Raw genomic sequence first — 27,483 nt, 5'->3', positions numbered from 1 at the left:
ATGACAAGGAATAGGGTTGCCTGTCCAACCCCGTGGATTTTCTCCGGGCCCTCCGGTTTCCTCCCACTGCTAAAGACCTCTACGCGCAAGCACCATGGTGTAAAAATAAGTCCAATAAATAAAATATATTTTATTAAATCATTTAACAATTTGCTATAATTATATATAATTAACAATTAGAGGCCTCTGACCACTCAGATATAGGTGAAAATAAAGTGTTGATTTAATGAGAGAAGGGCTCTGGTTTCTGTTGTATCTACAAGTCTTGACTGATAGACGGTGAAGTTGACCGATAGCAGAACTGACCTTTCAGTCAATTGTCATAAAATTAGATATTTCTAATAATTTAACATTAAATCACATTCATCATAGTGTTATGGGTAAAAACAATCGGAGAACATATTTAAAATTTGGGATATTTCTAAAAAAATTTAATTCTTTGTACAAACATATTGAAAATCTTATAGACTGCCTAAATAATCAGGTGTGGTGTGATATTTTAGTTTTGATTTGACCAAATAAGGTCATAGACAAACTGATAATCAGGTCAACCAACATTATTAAAAATATCTTACAGCCAATCAAATGTGGATACAGATACACACCCCTCCTGACTAGATACATGCTGCTTTCGTCTGTTTAAACTAATTAGGTTATTCCTACAACGATTAGCTCAGATTGATTCAATTATTTTAAGCCTTTATTAATCAACGTATTAATTCCCCTGCTTTTTGTATGTTTGAACTTTAAGGAATGAGATGGACCGAAGTTATTCCCACACAATCAGCTCGGCTTGATTCAATCATTTCTAATTCATCTTATGAAAATAATCAATGTATCAATTTTAACAATATCAACACTTTTTTTTAGGACATTATTATTAAGAATATCTGCAGGTGATTAGGGACGAGGATTAGCCTATATAAAACCCATCTTCCTTTGTCTATTTCAACCCAATTTTATCAATGGATACCCATCATTGAATGGCCGAGATTGAAATGAATTTGAACACACGCAAGAATAAAAAAATTTAACAAAAAAATGGACAATCGAGGTTAAGTCTAGGTTGTCAAGTACTGTTGCTATGATAATAAACAATCTATATTACATCTTCAGACAGAATGAAGTAATTTCAATGACATTTCAATATATTCATTTTTCATTATCTATTTTTGAACTATTATATCAAGAATGGACAGCTTTTTATATAATTCCTACATAATGCCTCTTTAATGGATGTATACTTGAGGTGACAAAATCAAAACAAGCCATTTTAATCAATTGATACCCTGTAGTAACTCATTTTTTATATTTTATTATTATAAGGTAAATCAAAACAAGAACAAGTAATCTACAAGGCCAACAGTTTAAAGGGACATTATGGGAGATTAGATAAAGAGTTGACAGTTCTCGCTACAATAGTTAAAACATAGATAACGTAAATAGAATATGCTGAAAATTTCAGACAAATTGATCCACTCTGAACCAAGATGCGATTGAATTTTAGGCTAGCCTTGATCATCATTACTAAATTCGTTACGATAAAAAATAAAGTCTCTATTATCCATTTTGACGTTACATCATTCATCACAATATGTATTCAAATCCAGTAAATATCGCAGGCTAGCGATGGCATCAAGAGTTGATTATGGTCTGGATAAGTTAATGAATGTCCAATAAATAAATTAGATAACATTTCAGGCCTAAAAAAATGAGCTGCAATAGGCAGATTTAGCTCTTCCATAGTATAAGTTTAAGGTGAGTAAAGTTTAGGTTGAGAATAGGGTCCTGGTCTCTTCCAGTAATCTATGGCTCGAACAGCATAATACCCTCTCACCAAATCATCACCACTTGTACCTGGAAATATAAAATAATACTTTTCAGACCCAGAGTGGCATTAAAGTTGTATGGGGCTCCTGGTTGTAGTTCAAACAGGGGGACTACCCATTCAAATTATTACTACAGATAACAACCTGTTAAATTTAGTGGTTTTTTTGTGAAAATACACTGATTGCAACTCTATAATAGTTTTGAATAAATGGAAATTACCGTTTTGTGGAAGAGGTGATATAACAGATATGGTTGCTATGGTATCCACATTATTCACACGTTGGAATGGTCCAGTACTGTTGTTAGGTGAGTAGCCAACTTCATAGGTGTAAATACATCTGAAATAAACAGATTAAAATATACTTTCCATTTTTAACAGCTTAAACCACACTCGTATGTAGTCAGAATGATTATTTAACATTTAATTAAGAAAACATTATCAAAATATCAATCCTGACTTGGATTCCATCAGATTAAAACCCAACAGTTGAAAGTGGCACTGGCTTGTTTATATCTTCTGCTGAGGATCCATTCTCCACACAAGTCTCGCTATCCAGCATTCATATGGACTGCAAGGGAAGACAACTCTGTTTGGGAGATTGTCAAGGATGATGAATATTGACAAACAGTTCCTACAATATTGTAGAAATTCAACTTGTACAATATTGTAGTTAGCTAGGGATTCCTCCAACCAGGGCCATACTATATACCGGAAAACACCGGAAAACAACCGGAAAACACCATTTTATACTGAATACCGGAAAACACCAGTAAAACACTAAATACCGGAAAAAATCCTAAATACCGGAAAACACCCTAAAAAGGTATCCCGGAGCCTGGTCCTCTGTGTTCGGTTTTGGACCAAGTGAGCGCCGATGAAGGAAGGCCAAGGTCATTACGATGTTCATTTTACAAATAGCAACCCCCCCCCCCCAAAAAAAAAAAAGAATTTCCAATTTTTTTTCTTCAAAACTTTGATGCCTATTATGTTTTGAATGTTTTAAAAGACGCAATCAGTCTACCTCCATCATTGACCATATTTTATTTTGTATTTTAATTTTAGTTTTCAGTAAATTTCAGTAGATTTCAGTGTTTCAGTAGATTAAACACTGCCCTCGGAGGGCCCCATTATATGCCGGTTGCGCCGGTCTCCTGATTCTTACCAGTAACGCTGGCATCAGGGTGGTACGAATTAGTGGAAGGCACGACTAGGCCAACTCCTCCCTAGGTAACAAAAAATCGCATCATAAAACAGCAGGTATCATCAAAAGCGAGTTAATAAATCTCTGAATAGTTCGAGTTGAAGTTCCAGGTTTAACCGCTATGTGTCCTAATCACCAAACAAAATGGATGCCACGCACTTCTCGGACAGGCTGTAATCTGAAAAGTGTCTATCCTTTCCAAGAACTATCCATCTCGTTGGAAGGGCTAAAAATCTACTTGTTTCTGAGCTTACTTTCATTCCAGGGTCAAATATAATAACTTGAACCATAATAATATTCAAAATATTCCATCATATTCCGAGGGCCGCACACAGGATTTTTTTCTGGATTACTTTTCGAGCTTTTTTCCCCAACTTGTTGACCAGTTTTCCTTGAGAAAACCCCAACTTTCGCCCAATTGTCCATGAGAAAACTACATATTCTATCTTACTGCATTGACGGGAAGTGGTAAGCTGGACGTCTGTGAAAAGGGTTGATCGATAAATTTTCAAGGAAGCAATTGTTGTTTTTGTTTGTGAAATAGAGGACTCTAGCCGATGAGGCTACTTTCCCCCGAGAACCTCAGACAACCAATTTGTTTTATGTACTACTATCGTAATAAAACATTACTATGTTAACCACTTCCTGGTGGCTGAAGACTTACACCGAATGCGTATTCGGAAAAAAATGTCCCCGAGAAAATGTTTTTTCAGACAATCAATATTCGAGATGTCTTCTGTTGCACAAATTATGCTGCACTGTGTAAGAACTTGCATCTTTTGATCTGTAGATTGTAGACGGAAAAGTATATATCATTTGCACTATTTCAAAGTAAACCTGCATTTTCGTATATCATCCCGTAATTTGTGATTAATGACAATGACTGTGGAAATAATATGGGTTGAGGAACGGAAGATCTATGTTCGTCACGTGACTGGACAATTCCACCCCCGTCCCACCCTGACGATGATCCCTTCCTGAGCGGCGCGGCTGCCCTCTAAAAAAATCTTGGGCACAGTTTACTCTTCTAAGTTTTCCGGTGGCTATTTAGTAACCCGGAGTTTGCTCCTCGTGTGTGGTTTTGGACCAGGTGAGCGCTTATGAAATAAGTTCATTAACATACAAGCGAGCGATCGCCTACGGTCAAAGAAAAATTCCTTTTCAGATTTTTTTTAACAATTTCTTCTCCCAAATTTCTCTTAAAAAAAAATTCTAATTTTTTTCCAGTATTTTTCTCAGTAAAATTATTTTCTACGGAATGCTTTTTTGTAAAAACAATTTTTCGGAAAAATTTGATTTTTTTTTTTGTGACAGAAAATTTTTTTTGTCAAAAAAATTTGGGAGAAAAAAAAAATCGGAATTTTTTTGGGGGGTGGGGTGGGGGGCTATTTGTAAAACGAACATCGTAATGACCTTGACATTCCTTCATCGGCGCTCACTTGGTCCAAAACCGCACACAGAGAACCAGGCTCCGGCTTACCTATTTAGGGTGTTTTTCGGTATTTAGGGTGTTTTTCGGTATTTAGTGTTTTTGCGGTGTTTTCCGGTATTCAGTATAAAATGGTGTTTTCCGGTTGTTTTCCGGTGTTTTCCGGTTGTTTTCCGGTGTTTTCCGGTGTTTTACGGTATATAGTATTGGCGCTCCAACCATATTCAGAGACATTACTATTCCTACTTACTTTTATATTCTCATCTGACCATATAACTAGAAGTATATATACTTACTTTGATTTGATATTCTCATCTGACCATATAACTAGAACTTGTCCTATTGTTATAGTCATAAACCTCAAGCCAGTTACCTGAAATACATTCATTTTAATGTAACAATTGTTTCTATGTTTACTGGGTTCCAGTATATGAATACAGTTGGAGAGAGAGAAAGGAATGGGGTTTAACGTCCACTTGTCAGTGATAGGAAGAAGGATCTGTTAAAGGATCTTTTACGTGCAAGCCAATGAGTACACAGGTGGAGCTAGGATTTTCATGCCCTTTAAACAACTAGACATAGACCCTGAAGGTGCCATCCCTCTCAAGTGAGAACTGAGCTTGGAGAACCTTAAGGTTTTCTGTGTCTATGCAGGGCTTTGAACCAGGAACATTCCAGTTGAGAGGTCAGTGTCCTAACAGATTGAGAACCGCGACCCCTGATGTTTAAAGTACAGTATATCCAGGTCTGGATTGACCTACTAGTGGGCCCTAGGTCAAACCCTTCAGTGTACCTGGTTTACACTGGAAACAAGGTTATATACACTGGCACACTGCACGACAAATTAGTTTCATTTGGCCACTAGATACCCTAGGCCAGTGGCCTGATATGACGAAATTCAGTCCTAAAATTATATAAGAGAGGGGTTTAATGTCCATTCCAGACAAACCAGGTCGTTTTGGGACTAACATATGGTTCAATTTTATTTCAATAATTTGCTTGCACGTAGCGGTCTTTAGCAGTGGGAGGAAACTAAAGAAAACACACACAAGTTTGGACTAGGCCTGTAGCCAGGCTGCCAGTCGGGGGCAAGGGGGGCAATGCCCTCCTGAAAAATGTTTTGCCCCCCCCCCCGAAAAAAAAATTGTCGACCATAGCTCTAAAATACCTTCTGTAGACTGTGCCGGGTGTGCTCCCCCTAAAAACTTCACTGCCCCTCCGCAGCCAGCAAGCTGGCTATGGGCCTGGTTTGGACAAGCAACCCTATGAGACAGACCATATGATCCAATGTGCACGCATTAACCCCCCCTTAATACTAATTGTGGAGTAATTGTGGTAATCCTGTCTGGTCTTATCTTATATTGAGGTAAATCATGCTGATTGTATCGAAACGTATCCAAACTTATCTGTACGTACTAGATCATAGATTCAATATCAACAATCCTATTGTAACGCATCGCACGACAGTTGGAAACTAGTATTAACAATATGGATACAATCGTGACAGAGACCTGTTCTGGTACTGCTACAGGTTTAGCACACAGATGAAGAAGCGTTGCTTCTGGTTGTAATATCTGCCATCTTGGTGGAAGTATAACCTTCCCAGGTCCTGGTTTTACTGGTTGGTAAGCAACTCGTCCCACACCCTGAAATATTCAGTTAATATATAAATTCAATATGCTACCCAAAACACATACCTGTTCTGGTAGTGATAGCGATTTGGCACAGATGTGAAGTAAAACAGCATCCGGTTGGAGGATCTGGAATCCTGGTGGAATCGGGACTGTTTGTGGACCAGGTCTAAGTGTTATTACAGAGAAACGAGGATTTGCCTGAAAAAATAACAATGAGGCAGTTTATGATAAGCTCTGTGATGAACCAGTTGAAAAGTTACAAATCATGACCACATCTTCAAGTAATTTCTAATCCATCAGAGGCACCACAGACAGTAATTAGGACTTTAAATTCTTCTGCTATAAACATCCCCAGAGCTATGGTTGCTCTGAGGTTAAGACGTTGTGCAACGTGGAGTCAGTCCCGAACTTGGCTAAGGAAATTCCTCAGAATTTTTCAGCCTTGTTTCCCATTACCAGTGGTGCAGGACGGAGAGCTTGGCAAGTAGGAGCTTCAAGTCCTTTGGATAGGATGAAAAATCAAGGTCCAAGGGGGAAGTAAATGATCATTGACAATTGTAATTGTAATTCGATAAAGAGTGGACGGAGTGTGTCGTTGGCAATGTCAAGCGGTGATTCTTATCCTTGTCGTGAGACTCATAACTTGCATAGATGATAGACCTATCCACCGACACACCTGACAGTGGCCAGCATAGCAGCCAAGCTCATTTGTTTTGTGATCAGTGGATGAGCAGTATAAGTTATAAGTTATAGATATGCTGTACTTGCCTCTTGTATTCTGAGAAATTGAAACTGTTTTGGTGTCGGATAATCTGTTTTATTATATAAGCCTGTCCATACTCCATACGGATCATTGGATAAACCACTTACAATATACCCCACTAACATCAACTCTACAAAATATATCATATATCAGTACAACTCTATACAATTTGTCATATATCAGTACAACTCTATACAATATGTCATATATCAGTACAACTCTATACAATATGTCATATATCAGTACAACTATATAATATATCATATATCAGTACAACTCTACAATATATCAGTACAACTCTACAATATCAGTACAACTCTACAATATCAGTACAACTATATACAATATATGATATATCACTACAACTGATGTATATACAATATATGATATATCAGTACAATATAGAATATTCAGTATAACATAGCATACATCAGTACAACTCTATAATATATCATATATCAGTACAACTATACAATATATCATATATCAGTACAACTCTACAATATATCATTACAACTATTATAAATTAAAGCTTCACTATATCACTGTTGTTGGTGTTGACTGACTACATACACCATTTTATTAGCAAGTGCCCTAAATATATACTGGGACATAATGAAAACACAGTACTCATTTGATGCTGGTGAAATGTGATTCTGGTATATTTACGACACAAGAAAGTCGTTAAGATGATGTAACACATGTACCTTGTGTAGGATCTGGTGGATTAATATACCAATCTAAATCTAACTCTCCGTAACTAGTACCATGATTCGAATCATCACTATCGTATATTAATAACGACATCTGCCAACTAAAAATAGAATTAAATGAGGGTTTAAATGCAACCAGGTAAATAAAGACAAGTTTACGCCATTCAGCGTCGTGCTATGGGGGAACTGTTTGTCTCGACAGCAGCATTTTATGTCAGGTTTCCACTGTCGTACGATGCGTTACAATAGGATTGTCCCCATTGAGTCCACGATCTAGTACGTGCAGATACGTTCGGATACATTTCGATACAATCAACATGACTGCTACGACTGACCTCTATATATGATAAGACCTAATAGGATCACCACGATTACTCCACGATTAAAACCACGATTTCAATCGTAGTGGGAACCTAGCATTAGCTCACTCTCCACCGAATTCCAACTGTCAATGTTTCATTTAAAACAAGGATGCTAATGTGTACCCTGGGCCTCAGTTTATTGTACTATCCAAAGGACTAGACACTGTTTTGGGTGATATAGGGTTAATGAATATCAATTGTCAATGACGCTACTGATTCATGGGGGGTAACTACCATAATTCTAAACTATTAGAATCAATGCAATTAGTGGTAGGGAGGTCACAATAACGAAATTACTATTGTGTTGAAATGAATGAAACGGGGTTTAAAGGGGGGGGAGAGAAATGGGGTTTAACGTCCACTCGACACAAACTAGGTCATTTCAGGACTAACATACGGTTTAATTTTATTTCAATAATTCGCTTGCGCGTAGAAGTCTTTAGCAGTGGGAGGAAACCGGAGGACCCGGTTGGACAGGCAACCCTACTCATTGTTACGTACAACCGGGGAATCGAAACCGCGCCAGTTGACTCAATGACTGACTTTATGGTGAAAAGCGCACGTGCTAACCATTCAGCCATCCAACCCCCCGGGGTTTAAAGGAGGCAAGTCTCTAACTCAATATCATCCAAAGTCTTCGACATTAAAAACACAAATTATTTGTCAATTTAAATCAACCATTGGTACACGAATCGTTTGTATACCATAATGTGTTTTAACACCATTTCTAACAAGGGATTCGAAGAACAAGGCTAGACATATTCCACAAGTCATGTCAAACACAATAAATACTATCGGTGTAGACTGGAATAACCAGACGCTAGAGATTTCCATTCGATTGAGAATTCTGGCGTATTTCGTCGAACATAACTGATTAGAAATTACAGTAAAAACAGAAACGATTAAATGTAAAATAGTTTATATACATTCATATTACATTATTATATGCGTTGTGACCCATTGTGTTCATTTCTAGGGTCCAAATATTAGTGATTTAGCTTGTTTAACATTTTACAGAATTCTATTGAATATTTTAACAGTGTAATTGTATTTACCTGTCTGATGTTGTATTATCACCAGGTATATGTATAGTAGCTAACGCTCCAGTTTCTGTATCATTTCTGATTGCTTTATCTGAGTGTAAAATGGAAAAATGCCTACACAGATTTAGCTCTTGCATAATGTATGTTTAAAATAAGGCGAAGAATTTTGAGTAAATTCTTATCTTAAGCCCGAGAATGCTTTGTGAACTCGGGACTCAATAATGATAAATTTTTCTCGGCCAACACAAGGATCGAACCCATGCCTTCCTGGTTAATCATCCAGCGTCTTACTCACTGAACCACCGTGACTCCTCCCACAATCTAAATATAGATTAAACTTACCACCACCAGTACCAACAAAAACCTGTTGATCTCCTAATAAGGACAACATACACAGAGTACCATATATAGGTTTCTGTATAAATGTTGTGTATGGTACTTTGGTATTATTCATCTGAAATCTGGCCAGTAGGGTGCGCTGTGTAAACTGATGTGGGTAGTAACTAAGGAATCCATTATCGTAACTAAGTAACTGATAATTTATAGGATTGGCAGGATTTGCAATGAAAATATTCTGATGTTGTGCAATAATCTGAAATAAAAGTGGGAAGAGGATAAAATAATATGTAGCCTAGTCAATCTCGTGGTCGAGACTAACATATGGTTCAATTTTATTTCAATAATTCACTTGTACATATGGGTCTTTAGCAGTGAGAGGAAACTGGAGGACCCAGAGAAAACCCACGAGGTTGAATAGGTGACCCTACTCCTTGTCACGTACAACCAGGGAATCGAACCCACGTCAGTTGACTCAATGACAGACCTTATTATACAGCACACACAAGGGACCATCAGGTTTTATTTTCTTCCGGGGGGGAGGGGGACCAAGTTGTCTTAAATTTGCAATTTAGTTGATAAGAAGTGTAATTGAGTCAAGTGGTGAGATGGCTATAAGATGCTTGACAAGGACTATGATCGCCTATCCAATCTCCCACAGCATGGATGTACCATATGTTAGTCCCAAAATGGTCAGCAATACAATACAAGCCATAATAAAGAGTAATTAGACAATTACCTTGACAGCCATAGCACCATATATGGCATCAGCTCTCCATGGTAAATCTTTACTCCATCCCACCATAGGATCAGATTCACTATAAAAAAGATAAATTCTTTCAATCCATGCTGTTTATTACAAATTTAACGTCCAATACATAATGTATGATATTATGGAATCATTCAATCCATAATTTAACCCTATTTTATACGCAGATGGTAGGTGGCTCAGTGAGTAGGACGTTGGCTCGCTAACCTGGAGGTCCCTTGTTCAATCCCTGTATTGACTGAGAAAGTTTATCAGGATTTTTTCCGGAGTGGTTCCCCCTTGTCAGTGGTGCAGAATGAAGGGTCTGGCAAGAGACAACGTATAGATGTTCGAGTTGGCCAAAAAACAAACGTCCCTTGAATAGAGAGAGAGATATAGGGTTTAACGTCCACTTGACACAAACCAGGTCATTTCGGGACCAACATATGGTTCAATTTTTATTCAATAATTGCTAGCGTGTAGGGGTCTTTAGCAGTGGGAGGAAACCGGAGGACCCAGAAAAATCCCAAGAAGCTTGACAGGTGACCCTACTCCTTATCAAGTACAAACAGGGAATCAAAACCATGCGACCTGACTTAATGACAGACCTTACGATACCATTCGGTGCCCCGTGTCCCTTGAACAACATTGGCACTTTTATAGTTTCACTCCATACTACTATACAAGTACCTCAATGAGCCGAAATATTGTCTATCAGCTTCTGATTAAATCAAATTCCCGAGTAACCCCCCAGACTTTACGCCAAACTTGACGTCTCCACACTAGACCACCTGCAAGAAGGGAACAGATATTGTAAAAATGATTAGCTTTTTTTAGAATTTCTTTTTTAAAAAATTTGATTTAATGGTTTATAGTTTACTTACTCATTATAGAAAGGTTTTTTGGCTAACGTAGGATATTTATCACTAATTACTTTCATTGTCGCTACTTCCTCCAATAAAATATTCATTGATTTACCATTACCCTGCAAATAAAACGTAGGATCAACAACAACAAAAACTAACAAACACTGTATAGGTGGGGAGTCGTCATGGCTTAGTCAGTGAGATGCCAGTCTGCAGAGTATGTTCGATTTTCACGAGATCTTGTGCGTGCAATAAAATCCTTACTAAATTCCGGCCTGCAATGTAACACTTCAAGCGTGAAGGAAATAAATCCACGAGTGATAAATTATGCTATTTCTGTCTGGCGTGTAATTTAAAAAAAGTACCACTAAAATTCAAAATTATAGCAACCACTGCACGCGTACATTAGCCACACATGGCAACTCTTTTGGGTCAATTTGCCTCACCAGACATACTCGGCAGACTGGGTGAGATGCGGGTTCGACCCCGGTGTATGCTGAGAAAGAAAATGAAATGAAATGGGGTTTAACGTCCTACTGTTCTGCTGCGACTGGGCTAATGAAGACAGGCATACAGCATACAGTGTGCTATGAGGGAAATTTTTCCCAGGCAGTGGCACTATGGCCTACGCTTATATCGAATTCCAACTGCCAAGGGATCTTTTACGTGCATGCCGATGTGTACACAGGATCCCGGTTTTTCGTCCCATCCGAATGACTAGACAGCTGTCCTTGTCAGGCCCTCCTGGTGCAGAGTCAAATCATTTGGATTGGAACACGTAAAATAATCCTTTCACAAAGGGAGGGAATCTAATTAACTTAACTTGGTATGAAAGAGGTACCTTTCTTTGGGAGGAAATCGATTGTCTAAACTTGAGAGCAGCAACATACCTTTTTATGTAGTGAAATAAAATCCATTCTAACTCCAGTTTCTCCTGTAAAATAATTTTTACCATTGACCACATGGTTGAGTATAAACTCGTCGTATTTCCCATGTTGACCAGATTTTAACAGTATATCTTTGCATCCGTCTCCTGGTCCACCAAATATAAGGTCAGAGTTTGCAGCCATTAACCCTTCACTGGTTGCATCGTAATAGTTGGCAAAACCTGTAAAATATTTTATAGTCTTGAAAAAGGAAAAGGATGGTTAATGTTTTGTGATATTAAAATTTGAAAATCGATTTGTGTATGTATGACTAGTGTACATATGACCAGTGTACATGTCAAAATCGACCTGTGTATGTGTACAAATTAAGCTAAATCAACCTGTGTATGTGTTAAAATCGACCTGTGTAGGTGTAAAATTGACCTGTGTAATGTGAAAATTAGGTGTGTATGTATAAAAAGCAATATGTGTACATGTGCAATCGACCTGTGTACTGTGGAAATTGACCTGTGTATGTGTAAAATCGACCTGCGTATGTGTAAAAAAAGAAACTTGTGAAATCTACCTGTGTATTTGTGAAAATCTACCTGTGTAGATGTGAAAATCTACCTGTGTAGATGTGAAAATCTACCTGTGTATGTGTGAAAATCTACCTGTGTATGTGTGAAAATCGATGTGCGTATCTGTGAAAATTGATTTATAAAGCATGTAAAATACCTTGAAGTGTTATATTCATATCAAAATCCTGATTATTAGGTTCATTCCAATTCTCAAAATTCCATGTTTTCACATAATCCAAACCAAACATCTCTGAAATAGATATAGATCATCTTCAAAAAGAATTATCAAAACAACATGAAGACTATATTATATTAGTAGTAAATTAAACTCCAACTGCCAAGGGATCTTTTACGTGCATGACAATGTGTAGCCTACACATGCAGGACTTACAGGCAGTTTGGGATGGTCTATGAAAGCCCTTGATACGAGCAGTTTGTAATGGTCTATGGGAACTTTAGTTACAGGCACTAACCAATGGTCCAAGTGCTAAAGGATTCAAATTGAACTTTTTTTTAATCAAACAGCAACTTTTTGTCATTTGAATTAGAGATAAAAACTTACTAATATATCTGGTTGCTACCAATTTAATGAAATCTCTCCACATATAAACTTGAGATTTATTTTCAAAGTCAGTAAAAATATTCGAAGGATTTCCCATGACTTCAAATCCTGGTTTTAATCCATTTATATACAGCTGCTGAAGAAGCTCATCCAGGTAGGTAAAATTATAAACTGGTGAACCCGAGGAATATCTAGAATTTAAAAAAAATAAAAATATATACAGGTGTGAGTAGTCTTTATTATACCAGACTATGATTGACTTTGTTATGTTCTTAGCGCATTTAGTCAGTATAATTTGATGACATTTCGGATTCCGTCTCTTTCAGTTTTCGTAAGGCAAAGATGCAAAAATACAAAATAAAATGAAGGAATGGAATCGAATGGAATTTAATGTTTCGACAGAAAAATACTTCAGCCATATTTGGGAATAACATATTGTAAGATTTGATTCCATGGTCATGTGTGGAGAATAATGCCTGGACAGCTCTGTCAATAATTCTTTCACATCAATGCCAATGAGTACAGGTGGTCACCTACATCAACAGTGTAAGTAAATGGTTTTACCAATCTGATTAAAAAACAGATTATATTTCTTTTCTTTTTCTTATACTTTTGATGGCCTTTATAACATAAAGATCTGACCGGTTGTAGTTGGAGGTCGTGTCAGGGATCATACGACCTGCTTTTGACCCTGAAGTCAGGCATTTGATTAACCGATCAGCGTTGATCTTTCAAGTAGGATACCCACAGTTTTGTGCATCACACACTAAGTACTTGCCTCAACAGACTGTTTCATTGGTTAATCCTTCACATCATCCAGAACGCTCGTATTATATCAAGTCTTTCAGATCCTCGTATAGTAAAGACAATTAAAACGAAAATTTGAACTATAAAAAACGAAACGAAATAGGATCTGTGTTTTAATCGGATTGATGTTTTACTCACCCCGATACGGTGACGAGATCTAACAACCAATGAATTCTCACTTGTTCTATACCACGATGTGGAACAGCTCCGATATACGCTAAATTCTGTAACATGTCATCACTTAAATCAAAAACATGAGCTTCTTGATGTGGATCTGGTGGACTGAAAAACAATTTTAAATAATTCTAAATCTGGATTATAAAATGGCACAAAAAATCATTCTTTTGACAAGAGATACTAATCGCTTTTAAAGGGACAATAACACTCTTGCTGGCTTGACAGCTCCAAAAAATAAAAAATAGCCTTATTCTAAGTACTAGATGTGTTAGTGTCCTACCTGTTGTGTAAATTATCCATTAAATCCTATTTTACTTGTCCAGAGTTCAAAAATATTTTTAAATCCAAGTCACATTTGGAAAGCTTTACGTCAGGCTTTTCAAATCATTTAGTTGAATTTTTCCAATTTTTTAAATAAGGTGTGTTAAGATGAAATTTGTATCATCAATTAATTGGAATATTGTAAAATAGTGCAATTTGTTGACCAGAATAAAGATTGGGACATATTATTCAGTTACAACAAGAGTGGTATTGAGCCTTTAAAATTGTTTTTATTCCAGATGAGGGGGGGTGGATGGCTGAATGGTTAAAGCATGCGTGTTGTATCTTAAGGTCTGTCATTGAGTCAACATGACAAGGAGTAGGGTCGCCTAGGGTGTTCCAGTTTCCTCCTACTATTAAAGACAGCTACAATCAAGCGAATTATTGAAATAAAATTGAACCATATGTTAGTCTCGAAATGACCTAGTTTTGTGTCGAGTGGACGTTAAACCCAATTTCTCTCTCCCTCCCTGGAAATAGGAATCAAAACAAAAGATGCTTATGCAGAATAAATATTCCAATTTGATATTATTTACCAGAATCCAGTACTTCTCCAAAAATGTTGAAATGGGCCTCGGACATCATCAGAACTGACTTTTAAGGAAATATCTCTCGATTGAGTGTTGACCTGAACACATAAAGCTAGGAGGATTATCTCCAGATAATCCATTTTATGTTGTTAACACCTCAACACCTGAAATAGATAAAACAAAAATTATGTTCAATATTACTGTATACCTGTAGATTTCATATACTGGTAAATCGTTCAACACAGCTTAAGCATCTATTCCTAGATCTGTCTTCTCCAATCCTAGGTCTGTCTCCTCCAATCCTAGGTCTGTCTTCTCCAATCCTAGGTCTGTCTCCTCCAATCCTAGGTCTGTCTTCTCCAATCCTAGGTCTGTCTCCTCCAATCCTAGGTCTGTCACCACCAATCCTAGGTCTGTCTCCTCCAATCCTAGGTCTGTCTTCTCCAATCCTAGGTCTGTCTTCACCAATCCTAGGTCTGTCACCACCAATCCTAGGTCTGTCTTCTCCAATCCTAGATCTGTCTTCTCCAATCCTAGGTCTGTCACCACCAATCCTAGGTCTGTCACCACCAATCCTAGGTCTGTCAACTCCAATCCTAGGTCTGTCCACTACCAATCCTAGGTCTGTCACCACCAATCCTAGGTCTGTCACCACCAATCCTAGGTCTGTCTCCTCCAATCCTAGGTCTGTCTCCTCCAATCCTAGGTCTGTCTCCTCCAATCCTAGGTCTGTCTTCTCCAATCCTAGGTCTGTCTTCTCCAATCCTAGGTCTGTCACCACCAATCCTAGGTCTGTCTTCTCCAATCCTAGGTCTGTCTCCTCCAATCCTAGGTCTGTCTCCTCCAATCCTAGGTCTGTCTCCACCAATCCTAGGTCTGTCTCCTCCAATCCTAGGTCTGTCTTCACCAATCCTAGGTCTGTCTCCTCCAATCCAAGGTCTGTCACCACCAATCCTAGGTCTGTCTCCTCCAATCCTAGGTCTGTCTCCACCAATCCTAGGTCTGTCTTCTCCAATCCTAGGTCTGTCTTCTCCAATCCTAGGTCTGTCTCCACCAATCCTAGGTCTGTCTCCTCCAATCCTAGGTCTGTCTCCTCCAATCCTAGGTCTGTCTCCTCCAATCCTAGGTCTGTCACCACCAATCCTAGGTCTGTCTCCTCCAATCCTAGGTCTGTCACCACCAATCCTAGGTCTGTCTTCTCCAATCCTAGGTCTGTCTTCTTCAATCCTAGGTCTGTCTTCTTCAATCCTAGATCTGTCTTCTTCAATCCTAGGTCTGTCACCACCAATCCTAGGTCTGTCACCACCAATCCTAGGTCTGTCTTCTCCAATCCTAGGTCTGTCTCCTCCAATCCTAGGTCTGTCTCCACCAATCCTAGGTCTGTCTTCTCCAATCCTAGGTCTGTCTTCTCCAATCCTAGGTCTGTCTCCACCAATCCTAGGTCTGTCTCCTCCAATCCTAGGTCTGTCTCCACCAATCCTAGGTCTGTCACCTCCAATCCTAGGTCTGTCACCACCAATCCTAGGTCTGTCACCACCAATCCTAGGTCTGTCTTCACCAATCCTAGGTCTGTCTCCTCCAATCCAAGGTCTGTCACCACCAATCCTAGGTCTGTCTCCTCCAATCCTAGGTCTGTCTCCACCAATCCTAGGTCTGTCTTCTCCAATCCTAGGTCTGTCTTCTCCAATCCTAGGTCTGTCTCCACCAATCCTAGGTCTGTCTCCTCCAATCCTAGGTCTGTCTCCTCCAATCCTAGGTCTGTCTCCTCCAATCCTAGGTCTGTCACCACCAATCCTAGGTCTGTCTCCTCCAATCCTAGGTCTGTCACCACCAATCCTAGGTCTGTCTTCTCCAATCCTAGGTCTGTCTTCTTCAATCCTAGGTCTGTCTTCTTCAATCCTAGATCTGTCTTCTTCAATCCTAGGTCTGTCACCACCAATCCTAGGTCTGTCACCACCAATCCTAGGTCTGTCTTCTCCAATCCTAGGTCTGTCTCCTCCAATCCTAGGTCTGTCTCCACCAATCCTAGGTCTGTCTTCTCCAATCCTAGGTCTGTCTTCTCCAATCCTAGGTCTGTCTCCACCAATCCTAGGTCTGTCTCCTCCAATCCTAGGTCTGTCTCCACCAATCCTAGGTCTGTCACCTCCAATCCTAGGTCTGTCACCACCAATCCTAGGTCTGTCACCACCAATCCTAGGTCTGTCTCCTCCAATCCTAGGTCTGTCTCCTCCAATCCTAGTTCTGTCTCCTCCAATCCTAGGTCTGTCTCCTCCAATCCTAGGTCTGTCTGTCCACTACCAATTCTAGGTCTGTCCCTCTAGGTGAATCATACCTATAGAACCATTCCTGTATCTATACCGTACCTATAGAACAGTACCTGTACATTACCTGTATCTATACCATACCTATATCAATACTGTAGAGAACCGTACCCTACCTATAGAACCTTACCTGTATCTATACCGAATAGAACCTTAACCTGTACCTGTATTCTACCTATAGAATCGTTCCTCTATCAGTACCCTACAAAACGTTTAGATGTAAGAAACTGTAAAGATGTATATATTTGATAGATGATCTGTGTCAAGGTAACAAGTCTTATCTATATAATCATGATAAAAACTACTATCTATAGTTATATTACCATGACAACATAGATATGACAGGTGAATTAAATTGTGAACTATAGATTAACCCTTGTCGGTGCATGTGGGGTCTCCGTGGACCCCATGCACATGTTTTATAGTGTTTTGTAATAACACGGGGCACTGCTTTCTGAAATTTTGTGACTTTGTCTACAATAAATTTTTACACGTAGCGAAGAGTTCGGTATTCATCTGCTTCTCACATGCAGAGTTATGTCACATGCAAATCAGGCCCAACGCTTGAAGGGAACAAGGGGTCCAATCAGACCCCTGACTTACAACTCACGTAAGGATTTTGCTAATGTATTTGCTGCCTAATACCATATTGCGTATGCCAGAGTATTCTCTCTTTTAACATCTGCATGTTACAAATACCAAAAATTAAGTGATGAATTCCAATATTCAATGGTTTTTGTATCAAGCGTGAATTGCCATTTAACCTGTTTATCACATAGTACACAAAGTAGCAATTTTGTGAGAATTATTAAATCTTTTCCAAATGTCACGAAAATGTTTTTGTATAATAATTTAGATGTTTTTCAGTTGTCAAATATGAATGCAAATAAAAACTAAACCGCTGCCTTTTAATTCAAATATATCTGTACGTAAAAACTTTGAATTATAACTGGGGTCCATATGGACCCCTTGATACCTGATATGTGATTCTCACAATGTGCACAATGTCCTGTGAACGATCACGGAGATGGCTGAGAAAGTTCAGCGAATTTTCCAACGTGGTTCCCCCTTGTCAGAGATGCAGGACAGAGGGCCTGGCTTTAAGGGACAAAGAATACTCGTTTGGATATGATAAAAAACAGCTAGCGGTCACATGTTCACAATATTTCCTTCATAGCACACTCTATACAGTAGGACATTAAACTCTAATTCATTGCTGTGATTGTATTTCATTGTTGTTGTTGCATATTCTGTATATATTTGTCTGCCAGCCACTTATTTGTAAGGGGGGGGGGCGAATGGTTAGCACATGCACGCTATTTGTAAGGGGGGGGGCGAATGGTTAGCACATGCACGCTATTTGTAAGGGGGGGGGCAAATGGTTAGCACATGCACGCTGTATCATAAGGTCTGTCATTGAGTTAACTGCCTAGGTTTTGATTCCCCGGTTGTACGTCTATATCACACGGTCTGTCATTGAGTCAACTTGTGGGGTTTCGATTCCCCGGTGGTACGTGACAAGGAGTATAGGGTCGCCTGTCCAACCTCGTGGGTTTTCTCCTGACCCTCCAGTTTCCTCCCACTAAGACCCCTACGCGCCAGCAAATTATTGAAATAAAATTAAAAAATATATAAGTCCCGAAATGACATAGTTTGTGTCGAGTAGACGTTAAACCTCTCTCTCTCTCTTACATGTATTTGTTGTATCATTTGCTTGATAAACCCAAGAGTATCCTAGTGGAAACGTTGCATGATAAATCCAGTAATTGTGTATCCATACAACTGTACCTTGTGTTAATATTTTTATCTATTGAGTGTAATAACGATTAGTTATGGTATTACTCTTTTATATTACACCCCCGCCCCCAGACAAGATCTATCGTCATCTGAATAACATATATAATACACACCAAGTATGTCATACCACGGTTTTATGTCATTCCTTTCTCAACTCAACTTGTAAACAATGGAGATATTCCAGTGACTTTCTTTTATAAAATTACAAAACAGCAACAAAGTGTCAAATAACTAATATAGTAATAGTCAGACGATTTTATTTACCATTTGATGCTCAAAGGGAAACAAATCCATTTAAAGGAAACAAAAAGCGGGAGACAACCCAGTCATAAAATTGTTTTATTTTTTAAAATAAAAAGGAGTTCTGAAATGAATATCCCATTTTTATCATTTCGGTAGAAAGTGTTTCTTTAGAAACAACTTTGTGAAGTTTTACTTTGGTTCCTGCAGATAATGTATGAACCAAGTGTGTCAAATTTTGCCAGGGGGCCTTCTCTCCAAGATCATGTGATATGTTGTACATGAGGCAGGGTATGCTAGAATAATATCATTCCAGACATATTGGATGTTGCCAGGTGGAACATGACAACATGACTGTGTTATACTGTTTGGTTTGTTATGTCTTTATTTTGATATGCACTTTTCCTACAGTGGCTATTAATAAACCAATCTGGTTAAAACACAGATCCCATTTTGTTGCATTTTTTATAGTTCATAATTACGTTTTATCTGTCTTCACTATACTAGGATCTGAAAGAATTGCTAAATAACTAGTGTTCTGGTTGACGTGAGGGATTAACCAATCAAATGGTGTGTTGAGTCAAGTTCTTGTCATCTAGCATGAGGAACTCTGGGTAGACATTTGCCGCGATGGAAAACAAATCAAAGCAAAAATATATCTGAATACCCACTTAAAACACGGGACGCTTATTGGTTAATCGAAGAACTAATGTCATAGGGTCAAAAGATGCTTGCATGACCGCTGAAGCGACCTCCCACTACAACCGGTCAAATCTTTATGTTATGGAAGCCATCGAAAGTATAAAAAAACAAAACGAAATATGTAGTGGAAGCCATCGAAAGTATAAAAAAACAAAACGAAATTAATCAGACTGGTAATAAACAACACAACACAAAATTAAAGCTCAAAAATAATTTATTAAACAGTTAATAAATACTTTCAACATTTAAATTCTACGATGGGTCGCTAACAGTTGGAATTCACTTATCTATTTAAAACAACTAGTATTACAACCAAAACATTTAACTTTAATATACGAAGGAAAACAACAATAATATGACCAATATACAAATGAAAGGGAAAATATGATAGTGGTAATACAGTTCTACAAAATAAAGATTTAAAGATGCATGATGTAAGAGATAAATCTACCTATTGGTCTTTCTTTAGGCCAGAAATGTTATATAAACTATTAATTAGACATTTATTAACATGAGAAGACCATAATCAATGCTTGTTGCCATTGGATACTTGAGATTTTAACAGGATTAAACGGTTCGGCCATTTAGTTATTTAATTTAAAAATGGGGAAACGAGGTTATCTTCGAATATAACAGTACCGTGGTTACTATAATACATAATCTTGTCAAAACTACAAACAGTGACAACTTGGCTCAGAATAAAGTAATTTGAATGAAATTTTCAATATATTCATTTTGATTTATCTATTTTTGAACTATTATAGCAAGATTGGCCAGCTCTTTATCTAAATCTTACATAATGTATCTTTAAACTATCTTGTTAGCGTCATTCTTATTTTAAAATACTGAGAAGCATATTTAATTATTTATGAAATATTTAAATCGTTGAGTCTCTGTTTTACATTAATATAATGCACAATAATTCTGGTATTAAGATATTGATATACAAATTCAACGTGTCACGATTGGTATTTTTGAACCGGGACTAAATAACAAATATCTACATTGTTTACAGTTAGTATCTATGGTATTATATTGATGTTCGAAAGTAATTGAAATATCAATAACCATGGTTAACAGTGGGAGAAAACCGGAGGACCCAGAGAAAACCCACGAGGATGGACAGACTACCCTACTCCTTGTCACGTACAACCAAGGAAATGAAACCCGCCAGTTGACTCAATGACAGACCTAATTATTCAGTGCACAAGCGCTAACTCAACATTAAACCCCAAAATCTTTAAAGAGAATTGAAATTAAAATTCAAGAAAAACTTCTGGATGTGGGTCCTGTTTTCTATAAATCTTTGAATTCAGTGGATTTCTGTCTGATAAAATCCTAGTGGATTTTTGTGAAAGAGACAGAGAAATGGGGTTTAAAGTCCACTCGACACAAACTAGGTCATTTCGGGACTAACACATGGTACAATTTTATTTCAATAATTCGCTTGTGCGTAGGGGTCTTTAGCAGTGGAAGGAAACCAGAGGACCTGGAGAAAACCCACGAGGTTGGGCAGGCGACCCTACTCTGTGTCATGTACAACTGAGGAATCAAAAACTCAATGACAGACCGTTTGATACAGCACGCACATGCTAACCATTCGGCCATCCACCCAACAGATTTTTATGAGAATTGGGATAATGTTTTAGACCGATTATAAGCAGACCTATAAAAAACGCCCAAACCTCTTACTACCACATCTCAAAAACTTTTAAATTGTTACATTAAATACTCAAGGTACAAAAAATAAACATGGCCAGGAGTCAAATCTTGAAGAAAATGGTTGGTTAAAATTGTTGATAATCCTCAGCAAATTCTGTAGATTAATTCCATGTACTGTGCAGACTGTGCAGGTATAATACACCAGTTAAGAAGCCAGCATCAACTGTAATCTGCGCTAAAATCTTTTGATGAACCTTTTTTGAATTCTAAAATATGAAGAATTTGCCCAAATAGCTTGCCTAAATTCAGCCCAGATCAATCAGAAGTTTTCGGTGGATTTGCATAATGGGCTTAATTAACTATAGCTTAGATTGTAGATAGGATCATTTAGGCACTTACAAGGTAGTGTTGAATTTGGAGACTTATGGCCAACTAAATGTACTTGTGATACCGTAACAAAGTTAGTATTTCTGAGAAAGTGTACCACAGAGCTTTGGATATTTGTACAGGACTAAGATGAACATTTTTAACTACATGTAGTTTTCCACAATGAATTAACCCATTTGATTGAAAACACCAGGGACGACCCCTTCATTACTAGAATAAAGTCAATTTGAACCCCCTTCTATGAATGGCACCTTGAATATGTTTTAGCACAGCCTTCTACATTACACTTCAAACGGTTTTTGTTTGTTAATGAATTAATTCATTGTTATATATAGCATATTATTGGTAAATAGCACAATTTACAAATAGTCTGTCATACCAAATAAAGGGACGGCTCCTTTGATATAATCGATTTTACCCCCCCCCCATCTCTGAATGGCACTTTGATATAGTCGATTTTAACCCTCCCATCTCTGAATAACACATTAATATTATGATATAGTCGATTTCAACCCCCCCAATCTCTGAATGGCACTTTGAGTCTGTTTTTCTACATTCCGCTCTTAAAACAGTTTTTGCTTGTTTAATAAATTAATTCATGGTTGATAGTTTCTTCTACATTACGCTCATAAATAGTTTTTGTTATAAATGAATTCATTGTTGATAAGTTTCTTCTACATTACACTCGTAAACAGTTTTTGTTTGTTTAATAAATTAATTCATTGTTAATAGTTTTACATTTATTAAACAGCAATTCAACTTGATGATTGAATTCCATTCTGTTCCTCTATATTGTATTTCTCAACGGTTTAATCATGAAAGTCTTGTTTCAAGTTTATTTTAATCACAGACATGTTTGATCAACTAGCCATATGGTTTTATTTTTTTCTGAATGATTTCGATGAACAGTCATCATGGAGCTGACGGGCACTGAATATGGATAAACTTGTCCCAAGCAAGGTCAATAAAATGGCCGACTTTGCTATCCACGTTCCCGATTCTCTTGGAACTTGCGATACCTCATCCTCCTGAAAAGAAAAGAATATTTACAGTGCGTGAAACTAAGCTTAATTAATCAGCTGATCATAATTTAAAGATAGATTATGGGAGATTAGATAAGGAACTGGCAGTTCTGATTATAATAGTTAAAAACTAGATAATCTAAAGGCTATTTGCTGAAAATTTCAGTCAAATTGATCCACTATGAACTGAGATTTTAGCGACTGAATTTTCCGCCTAGCCTTGATCACCATTACTACATTACCATTCGGTAGGATATAAAACATAGTCTCGATTATCCATTTAATAATTAAATTATGAATGGAAGTCGAACAGCAAATCGGAACCTAATCCGATAAACATCGCAGGCTAGCGATGCCATCAAGAGTTAATTATGGTCTGGATAAGTTAATTAATGTCAAATTAATAATTTAGATAACATTTGAGGCCTAAAGAAAGACCTGCAATAGGCAGATTTAGCTCTTGCATAATGTATGTTTAAGGGACTGGGGAATCCTTTCCAAACTACAATATTGTAAAAGTTGAATCTCTAAAATACCAGTCTAAAAATGGTTCAGTTCTGTTCAGTATTAACAACGATATGATAAACTGAAAACCACAGAACATTCGTCATCTTCTGAAGATGATATAAGAGAGAGAGAAATGGGGTTTAACGTCCACTCGACACAAACTAGGTCATTTCGGGACTAACATATGGTTTAATTTTATTTACATAATTCGCTTGTGCGTAGGGGTCTTTAGCAGTGGGAGGAAACCGGAGGCCCCGGAGAAAACCCACGAGGTTGGACAGGCGACCCTACTCCTTGTCACGTACAACCGGGGATTCGAAACCACGCCAGTCGACTCAATGACAGACTTTATGATACAGCGCGTGAGCACGCTAACCATTCAGCCATCTAACCCCCCACCATGATATAAACAAGTTTAGTCATTTGGATGGGATGAAAAGGTCCTGTGTACACATTGGTGTGCATGACAGTTGGAATTCGATATAAGAGTAGGCCGTAGTGCCGCTGTCCAGGTAAAATTTACGTCATAGCACACTGTATGGCGTATGCCCGTCTATATTAGCCCAGTCGGAGTAGAACAGTAGGACATTAAAACTCCATTCGGAGCAGGACAGTAGGATGTTAAACCCCATTTCATTTCATTTATAAACAAGTCAGTGCCACCTATAATTGTTAGGTAAAATCTTTTGATGGGTCTGTTTTTTATTTGCGATCCCTGCATTGGCTGAGAAAGTTCATCCAGATTTTCCGGTGTGGTTTTCCCTTGTCAGTGATGCAGGACAGAGGGTCTGACCAGGGCAGCTGTCTAGTCATTCGGATGAAACGAAAAACCGAGGTCCTGTGTACACATGGGCGTGCATGTAAAAGACGCCTTGACAGTTGGAATTTGATATAAGAGTAGGCCGTAGTGCCGTTGTCCAGGCAAAATTTCCCTCATAGCACACTGTATGGCGTATGCCCGTCTTCATTAGCCTAGTTCGGAGCAAAACAGTAGGACATTAAACCCCATTTCATTTCATTTCGTTTTTTATTTGATCGAATTCCAGCTGGAAGATTATCTACCGTTGACATCTTGTTTTATTAATTAAATGTTAAATAAACAATCTGAATACATTTAAGCTTAGTCTGAAAAAATGCACAATGTGGATCGGGGATATCTGTCTAAATACAATATTGTTTGGAAACTGGGACAGACAAATCTTTTATGGCATAGATCATGGAATAGTCCAAAATAATTACCTGGGCAAGTCTAAGGAGGGGTAATCCTGTTTTAGAGAACCGCCGATTAAAAACCAAACTACCAACTTTCGAAACTGATGAACTATTCATTTTTTCTGTTTCTGATATTTTTTTTCTGAAAAAAAAAAAAAAAAATGATAGAGACAGAGTCATTGTTTAGTCAAATAATATTTGGCACTGGTTCTGAATAATAATATTTTGCAGACACAGTGGCTCAGCGATTAAGCAACTCGTTCACTAACCAGGAGGATTTCTGGGTTTGATCCTTGTGTAGGACAGAGTGACTTGAAAGGAACAATATCTAGTTGTTTGGATGGTACAAGAAAATGTGGTTACATATATATATATATATATATATACACATTTGCTTGCACATGAAAGAAACCTAGACAGTTCAGATTCATTGCAAAGCACACTGCATGCACATTTTCATTAGCCCACTTGGTGCAAAAAAAGTACAGGCCCCAATTATGTTAAAGTAGCTAAGTCCGTAAATCAATATCATCCAAGATCTTTGACATTGAAAACATGAATTGTTTTGCAATTTAAATCAGCATTGGTGTTGTGGTCTTACCTGGAAAAGATGGGCTTCTGATATCCAATATTTAAGACAAAATAAACATTTTACCATTGGTACACAAATCGTGTACCATAATAATGCGTTTCAGCGCCATTTGAAACAAGGGACTCAAAGAACGCAGCTCAACATATTCCACAAGTCATGTCAAATGGTTGCGCAATATTCTTATCTGGAGAGTATGCGCAATAAATACTATTGGTACAGACTGGAATAACCAGATGCTAAAGATTGCCATTCAATTGAGACTTCTGTCATATTTCGCCGAACATAACTGATTAGAAATTACAGTAAAAACAGAAACGGTTTATATACATTCACATTACATTATTATATGCGTTGCGACCAATATGTGTCAATTTCTAGGTACCAAATATTAGCGATTTTGCTCCTTTAATGTAAGGTGTGAAATACCATTCCATTTTATTTAATTTCAAGATACACAATGTACATGATTCGGCTGATATTAGCATGTTGGGAAAATAGATGAATGCCAGAAAATAATTAAATGGTGAGTAGTTAGTTAGTTAGTGTTAGTTGTATTTTACGTCCGCTTCCACCGAGGTGATATCGCAGACAAGGTGTTGGTGAGTAGTTGAACATGAGATCTATATAATGGCAACAATATTTCTCTGAATACACATACATGCACTGTCAATGATGCAAAAATGCCAACACGTGCTCGAAGCGTGATTGAACCCATGTGACATTGACAGTCTAGACTGTACGGTTTCTCATTCAGTAAATGAAAGTTAAAATTCAACCATTTAGTGAAATATGAACAATCGAAATTAAAAAAATGTAGATTCTGTTTTCGGAATAATTAGACCCAGTTTTAAATTTACTAATTAATAAAAATCACAAAAAAAACCTCAGAAATTAAATTGGTTTTGTTCAAAACAGGCGCAGTGTCGATCCGATTCGCAAAATGTTTTCTTCGTATAAAAGATATAGTAGTACATAAAACTTGTTTAAAATCAGTAATCCAATTCATCAATTATCAATCAACTGATTTATTTTCATTATACATTGTATAAATAATAAAGAATACTCACACACTACAAGTTTAATCAGCACTTTGCCGAAAGCATGACCTTAGCCGTCGTCCATGTTGTTTAAAAGACCTTCACCTTGATTTGACCTTAAATTCCAGACTCGTTTAACCAGTTCCTGTTTTGATTTTTAAGACGAAGAAAAAGTTGACGCCCCTTTTAGCATCCCATATTTTTCTATTTTTTTTTTTTTTTTTTTTTTAGAAAAAAATTTATTTATTGTTTTTTAAATTTTCACCCAAGTCAATTTTAATTTAATTTGTTTTTTGTCATTTTCACCCAAATCAATTCTAATTTTCACCCAAAAGGGAATTAAAATGTTCTCGGGTGAAAATTCAAGAAAATAAATTAAATCAAAAATTACTTGGGTAAAAATTAGAAGAAAAAAAACAGATTATGTTAAAAATTGGGGGATCACGTGGCTAAGTGGGTAAGACGGTTTATTCCCACGAAGGCGCAGTTATTGACCGTAACGGATTAAACGAGGTTGTTTTTCGACGACTTCGTGGGAATCCAGCTCCTAAGGATTAAAATGGATTAAAATCGTAACAATGGTGTTATAGATTGTTATGATAAGAATTTACACTTTCATAATTCCCAATGTAACTAATTAACCAACATTTTAGCATCATTCTTGGCATAAGAAATCAAAACATAACTACACTATGACAAAAATTAATTTAATTTCGCCAAATAAGACACCCTGTCTAAATACTCGAACTAAGTCAATACCTCTTCCTCGTGTCTTCCTTTTAATTCCTGGAGCTAGCTTTGGATTTGAGCATATTTATATCTCTTCCTTGGTGGTTAATATTTTGTTCTTGTTGTAAAAATGTGATCATTTCAAAAACATTCGGATGGGCTTTTCCAACTAGCTTCTTGATTCTTGCATGCTATCCTTCCAGAGTGTTGTTGGTTCAGAGTGAACATAAATTCATAAAATCTTTAACACCGTTAATTGGGTCCTAATAGCAACGTTCCTCTCTTCAAACGAAAGCCGACAAGTCCATAACTGCGCCTTCGTGGGAAGGATTAATTTTGGTCACGCTCTGTAACTGCGCCTTCGTGGGAATACACCGGTAAGACGCTGACTCGCTAGCCTGGAGGTCGGGTGTTCGATCCCTCCATTGGCCGAGAAAGTTCATCCAGATTTTCCGGCGTGGTTCCCCCTTGTCAGTCAAGCAGGACGGAGGGCCTGACAGGGACA

General features: G+C 37.6%; 1 protein-coding gene and 1 long non-coding RNA gene across 5 annotated transcripts; both read right to left on the bottom strand.

Moving 5' to 3' along the window:
- Window positions 1-1,394: 1,394 nt before the first annotated feature.
- On the bottom strand, window positions 1,395-19,177 carry LOC126822736 (alpha-L-iduronidase). 4 transcript variants are annotated; one of them, XM_056101492.1, is made up of 16 exons: window positions 19,153-19,177; window positions 14,777-14,934; window positions 13,881-14,024; window positions 12,936-13,126; window positions 12,531-12,623; window positions 11,817-12,034; window positions 10,945-11,045; window positions 10,052-10,130; window positions 9,319-9,568; window positions 8,989-9,067; window positions 7,566-7,672; window positions 6,864-6,988; window positions 5,973-6,107; window positions 4,758-4,834; window positions 2,050-2,168; window positions 1,395-1,857 (listed from the first exon to the last, which is right to left on the bottom strand). In XM_056101492.1, the coding sequence occupies exons 2-16, from the start codon at window positions 14,908-14,910 to the stop codon at window positions 1,754-1,756; spliced, it is 1,956 nt and encodes a 651-aa protein (XP_055957467.1). In that variant the 5' UTR covers window positions 14,911-14,934; window positions 19,153-19,177; the 3' UTR covers window positions 1,395-1,753. The 4 variants fall into 4 exon arrangements, with proteins under 4 accessions (XP_055957467.1, XP_055957465.1, XP_055957466.1 ...); XM_056101490.1 differs by lacking the exon at window positions 19,153-19,177 and adding an exon at window positions 19,002-19,142; XM_056101491.1 differs by lacking the exon at window positions 19,153-19,177 and adding an exon at window positions 19,016-19,133.
- An 849-nt stretch (window positions 19,178-20,026) lies between these two features.
- LOC126822752 (uncharacterized) lies at window positions 20,027-26,355 on the bottom strand. Its single transcript, XR_008788246.1, has 3 exons — window positions 26,280-26,355; window positions 24,648-24,762; window positions 20,027-22,907 (listed from the first exon to the last, which is right to left on the bottom strand). It is a non-coding gene; the product is annotated as an uncharacterized LOC126822752 (long non-coding RNA).
- Between the last annotated feature and the right edge of the window lie 1,128 nt (window positions 26,356-27,483).

Source organism: Patella vulgata, chromosome 5, assembly GCF_932274485.2.
Source record: "Patella vulgata chromosome 5, xgPatVulg1.2, whole genome shotgun sequence".
Taxonomy (NCBI): Eukaryota; Metazoa; Mollusca; class Gastropoda; family Patellidae; genus Patella; species Patella vulgata.
This window is presented reverse-complemented; position numbering and strand designations above follow the sequence as displayed.